Raw genomic sequence first — 6,000 nt, 5'->3', positions numbered from 1 at the left:
TTACATGAATACTGACCTTTATTAAATATCAGAATACTGTACAAAGGAATCATAAAAATATTATTCACACTTTCTTATAAAGATCTAGATGAAAATCTGCAGAGAAGGACAGTTGGCTTACAAGACCTTTTGCCGCCAGATGCTCAATTAACCCTTATTTACAATACACGACAATATGTTCAAACACTAGTCCCCAATGCAAGTAATTCTTCAATAGTTCATAAACATATCTGATAGACTGGTATAAAATTCCAAACATCCCCACTCTGGCACATAATTTATTCAGATTTCACCAAAATAAATTTGGAATCTGTACCTCTGATAGCCACTATAAAAATAGTGCATTAGTTTGACCCTGGGTTATCCTGAACTTGCCCACGTTTGCTGTCTTTGGACTGGCACTGTTATTGCTCAGCACCACCCAATCACCTGCTAATATTTGACAAGATACATACTGGAAGTAGAAAGATGTTCCAAACTTTAAAAAAAATACTGTACTTTACCAGTTTTCATACTTTGACAATACAGAACCCATCATAATAAAACAACCTTCCTTAGCATATTTACCAGTATTCAAAATCTATAAATTCAAGGCCTTAACTATCTTGTACAAGGAATCAAAATAGTATAGTAAAGCAATATTTTAAAAAGTTAACAAACCCTGATTACATAAATTTAACATTTTCACTACCACCTTATTAGCATTTACATAACGTGACACAAAGCTAAATTTTTCAATAGTTTCATGGTAGCTTGTGAATGCAATTAAATAAGTAGCCTTCAGTAATTGATAATCAAAATGCAGCTGATTGTGCACATGATCCTTTCTTCTGCAGGAACTATGCAATGGCATGCTTAACTGCTACAGATGTTTAGGTTTAATTCATATATTTTTTCAGATTTTTAAATTAAAATGTATCTTTTTTTTAAAAGAAGAAAGTCATCCAGTTTTGGATCTTATTTTCAATGAAAGCCTGAGGTCCAACTGTTCTCTTTTTGCTTTCCTTTCGAGTGGAACAGACTGGTGTCAGCTTGTAAATATTTTAATAGAGCAACTTTAACTTTTCTTCTATGATAAAGCACAAGTGCAAGAAATAGGTTTATAATTAAATTAGAAAATGTTAAAAAATTGTTTTACATCTACCAGCTTTTTGAAAAAGCTTTTTTCCCCAAACACGTCTACCTGTATAATCTCACTTGATTATACTGGTAGACATGTTGGCTCCTAACCGGAAAAAAAACCCTTCCTCCAATGCAAGCGTAATTTTTAAACTCAAAAGGTATGGTAGATTTTATCCAAAGATTAGTACTCTTAAAGACTTTGAAAGTCCAACTTAAAAGTAGTAATCATTCAAATTTGTAGCCAGCAGGAAATCAAAGGTGGAAACAGGAACTGGTTTACTGGTTCTATTTCCCCCCTGTGCACCAATTTTTCTTCTCTCAGGCTGGCTTAAATGCCCAAACTTTTCATGGGTGTATTGCACCATACACAAATTACTCTTGAGGTGGCTGTGACTATTCACTGTTTCCATCGGTTGTTGGTTTGGTTTCATGTTATTCCCACCTTCACAGCAATTTCCTTGGTGGTGTGGGGGGTGGGGGGAAGAATTATTAGAGTTCAATGCTTGTCCTGCCCAGCTTTCATACAAACATATTCACAGAGTGCAGCAACAGATTGATTTTTATCTTTAATAATTTATAAATGAAGAGACCATATAACCATCTGAGTTATAGAGATCTAACTGAAAAGGATACATTTTCTGCTTCATACCCACATGGTGGTAGCTGCTAATCTTTTGTTTTGAACTGAATCAGTTGTTTGAATGGATAATAGCATTTTTGTCTTTGACACCCGTAAGGAAAGCAAAATTCCACATCTTCTAAAGAAAAATGTTGTAACCTCTTGTCTGTAACAGCATTGTAACCAGGTTATGTTCAATCGTGACAACATTTCCTCAATCAGTGAATTTAATGGCTTATAGATTTTTGTCAAATTGCATCAAATCAAACAATTCCAGAATTACAGAACTTTTTAAAATGATTGATAGAAAAACGGCTCTTAGGAAGTGCTGGCTTCAAATTGCCATCACTAAAGACAAAGGTTCAGCAAGCTATATACTATACCACACAAGGCTTCACTGTCCATGCTTATCTTTGATCCTTTGTTATGGTATTTATTGCTTAAAAATCATGATTCACAGTGCTATTTTTTTGTAGTCCTAACAGACCTCGAGGACAAGCTGAATGTACTAGCCTGTACTTCAAGTTTGCAGCAGGTATTTTATAAGAATATAAAAGTCAGGTACATCACTACCATCTCATAATAAAAAGAATCAATGAGAATTGTACCGCATTTTTCAATCAGTCAAATTACAATATACTCCGACAATAGGTACAGATTTTTTTTAAAAAAGGCAAATTTACAGGAAAGTTGCATGATTGCTAAAGTTTTACAGTATTCCAACAATTAACATCCTGATTTATGTTTAAAAAAATAAATCACTTTGAGATTCTCTATATCTTGGGTAGATAAATTTAATTATCCAGCCCCACTTGTCCTCAGTTAACATATGGACTCTGTATTAACATAACACTTTTATATATTTTAGAAAATGTATCCAGAAGCCACCTTCTTAATTCAAATATTCATGAGCTGTGCTTCAAAACACACCTTTACTAGTGTTTTACATTCTCCTTAGTAATTTTCACGTACAACACTGAACATATGAAATCAAAGAACAAAAATAAATAATATCTGCAAAAAAAAAAAAGCAATTAAAATGCACAGTAAGACCAGCACTGTTTCTTGAGGGGCATCTAGCCATATAGACCATGTTTACAAGTATCCCAACAAAGTAAAAGACCCCTAATTCTGCTGTGTTGGAGCATGAGCACCAAATACTTTGATATTACATTTTTCACCAGTTGCTTCTATTATGACAATGAAAACACGTTTTCTAAAATATCATTCAAACTGTGTACCTTCATAGGTCTACTGCCATTACAATATTTACAAGTTATACTTTGATAACTGTTTGGTCAATGGACAGTAAAAATCACACCCCACATTAACTAAATGTCTACTATATCAAAATCTCCATAACTTAATATGGCAACCAAAGAATCAAAAATATTATTTGAGAAAATGGGATCTACAGGCAGTAATAAAAAAGCAGGCTTTCTGTTCCAAGCACTGCAAATAGTTAATGTGATATCTCAGCAAGCAAAATGAGCTGCTTCACTCACAAATATACCAATCATAATAATATGTCCATGCTAAGAGTTTGAAGGATGTAGAATATAAACATCTAAGCATCACGATGTGTCCTTTCTGCTGCTGGTTGGCCCAATAGCTTTTTTTCTTACTTGCCGACATTGCTGTTTTTAGTACTTGTTGATGCCAAAGATTCTGACTCCATGAAGTTGAGGGAGTTTTGGGATGAGGACGCTCATCAACGAAATCGTATTTATAACAAAATGTAATTTGTCGTACTTTGTGTAAAAACTGGTAAGAAAATACCTGTTTTTGAAAAAAGACAAAAAGCATGAAAACCTTCCCAGGAATCTGTAGCATTTTTATTTAATAGCCCAAGATATAATTCATGGGTTTCTACGGTACCAGTAGAAACTTGCCAAATTTTAATACTAGCATGGTTTCTAATTTTGATAAATACCTTGCTTAAATTTTTGGCTACTCAACATAAATTTAAACTTGACACTAATTAAGACAGGCAATAATGAAATAATTTTGTTAAGCCTTTGATCCACACTTATTTCTATCAAGCACTTTGTGATATGGTGCAGTGGGTTTTAGTATCTTCCTGTAGTTCACCACTTTTACTGCTATCCTGTGAGAACCATCTTATCAAGCTTGGAGACCATCACATCCAATGAGCGACTGCAAATATAACTGAGGATATCCAGATGATATGGTGGACTCGCATGCCAATTCCTCACCACAATCCTAATCTTCCCAGTAGTATAAACTATTTACCCTCCCACCAACTTCTCTGGTTTGAGAGATTGTTTTTAGTTTTTAGGTTTTAGTTCTTACAGGTTTTAGTTTTTACCTCTTTTAGCAAGAAGAGCGATCTTGCTTAAATGGAAGGAGTCTACCCCTCCTACACATCTTCAATGGCTACATGATATTATGTCTTATTTAAATTTAGAAAAGATCCGCTGCTCAGTCTTAAATTCAAAACAATCTTTGTATGATATATGGGGACCTTTCCTAAATTACTTTTCCAATTTATAAAGTTTAACAGTGCACAGACTTTTTTGTATATTTTTATCTTCTCTTCTTAAGTGAATATGTCTTTTTTTTCCTAATTATCCATTGTCATCCATCAGCTTTTTTCTTTGGTAGTTGGTAGGGGGTTGACTTTTTTTTATATAAAAAATTTCTTTTATGATGTATGACTTATCTTTAAATTTTTGATTACAGAGTGGTATACCTTTGTGTGATCTGCTATAACATTTTGATCAATTTTATTACAATATATGAATGTACACAAGTTATGTTGAGATGTATCTATGTGTTGCACTCTGTAAATCTTGTTTTTTTTCTTCTGAATAAAAATATTGTAAAAAAAAAAGAGATTGTAATGTCCCCAATGTAATTCTGGTTGAACTGTTCTTAAATTTTTGAAGTGTGCAGCCTAAGATTATGCAAGGTGGATTTCCTGCACTGAAATATTTTGGGGTGTGATTGTAGAGAACAGGAACATAGGGAAACATTCTTTTAGATTTTACAGAATTGACATTTCAGCAAAGTTATATTAAAAGGAAAGAAAACTTGCAAGTTCCAGACTGGTCACAATTCCATGAGCTGACTCAGTCTTCAAAGATTATATCTCAAACTCACAAGATAATGGGTGTGATAGTAAGGAATTTGCGCGAGGCTGTAAACTGCACTCCGTAATCCATCTGCTCCCAGTGGGTTAACAGCCGTGCTTTTCCTTGGTCTGGAGTTTCAAATGGCGTTCCCTTTACAGTGTGCAGAAATATATACATTCCCTGGAGGTAGAAGGGAAAAAGAATTATATATGCATACATTCAGTGTTCTTACCTTGCAGCAAATACTGGAATGAAGATAAACTAAACTGACAGAACAGCAATAGAGACAAGTTAAGATGCCAGTGTTTCCATTCAGAAAGCTAGCACAAATCACATTTCTAAATTTACTGGTCTGTATACCTCTGACAAATATAATACAACTGGGACTTCCAAAAGTTCACTACCCTACTTAGAGCTTCAGCTAACTTGGAATTTAGAAAATTCTCAGACTAATAGAATTTAGAAAAATTAATTAAACATTATTCCACAGAATTACAAAATCTTCACTAGAACTCAATTGCAACTGGCACCATTGATGTGGAATAGCACATTTTGAAATGCAATTCCCTCAGCTACTTGTATGAGCATATGGGATACAACATGGATGTTCAGGATGTATATTGTATATATTTCTCTGACATTAAATGTACCTATTGAACAACATTTTCTCTGCCTTAGAGGAGAAAATCAACTGAGCTTCCTCTATTTGACAAATCAGATCGGCACTGTTCATTTTACCCACTGAGCTGGAGTTACAAAATATGGTTGTTTGAATACAAGGTGTTTGCTCCTCCACCCTGAGGGTGGCCTCATTTTGGCACAAGTGGATGCCATGTACTGACATGTCAGAATTAAACTGTTGGGCCACTGGTGAGTTCTGCTTTAGGCGATGGAGCGGAGGTACTCAACGAAGTTGTCCCCAAATTTATAACGGGTCTCACCAACGTAGAGGTGGCTGCATCAAAAGCACTGGATACAATAGGTGACCCCAGCAGACTTACAGGTGAAGTGTTGCCTCACCTGGAAGGACTGTTTGGGGCTCTGAATTAAGTTGAGGGAGGAGGTGAATGGGCAGGTGTAGCACTTTAGCACTTTGGCCACTTACAGGGATATTTAAGAATACCAGAACTAGAAGTAGGAACAGATTTTTTTTTTGTTCCCCCC

General features: G+C 34.8%; 1 protein-coding gene across 3 annotated transcripts in view; it reads right to left on the bottom strand.

Moving 5' to 3' along the window:
* The window catches only part of LOC140741341 (ORM1-like protein 3), a 42,423-nt gene continuing 36,423 nt past the window's right edge, over positions 1 to 6,000 (bottom strand). For all 3 annotated transcript variants that reach the window (XM_073071458.1, XM_073071459.1, XM_073071457.1), the window contains 2 exons: positions 4,865 to 5,016; positions 1 to 3,520 (listed from right to left, as the gene is read on the bottom strand). In XM_073071458.1, coding sequence (XP_072927559.1) covers positions 3,385 to 3,520; positions 4,865 to 5,016 — 288 coding nt within the window. In that variant the 3' untranslated portion in view covers positions 1 to 3,384. The remainder of the gene's footprint in view (positions 3,521 to 4,864; positions 5,017 to 6,000) is intronic.

Source organism: Hemitrygon akajei, chromosome 18 (assembly GCF_048418815.1).
Source record: "Hemitrygon akajei chromosome 18, sHemAka1.3, whole genome shotgun sequence".
Lineage (NCBI taxonomy): Eukaryota > Metazoa > Chordata > Chondrichthyes > Myliobatiformes > Dasyatidae > Hemitrygon > Hemitrygon akajei.
Note: the sequence above shows the minus strand (reverse complement) of the source record. Positions and strands in the feature narration are given on the sequence as shown.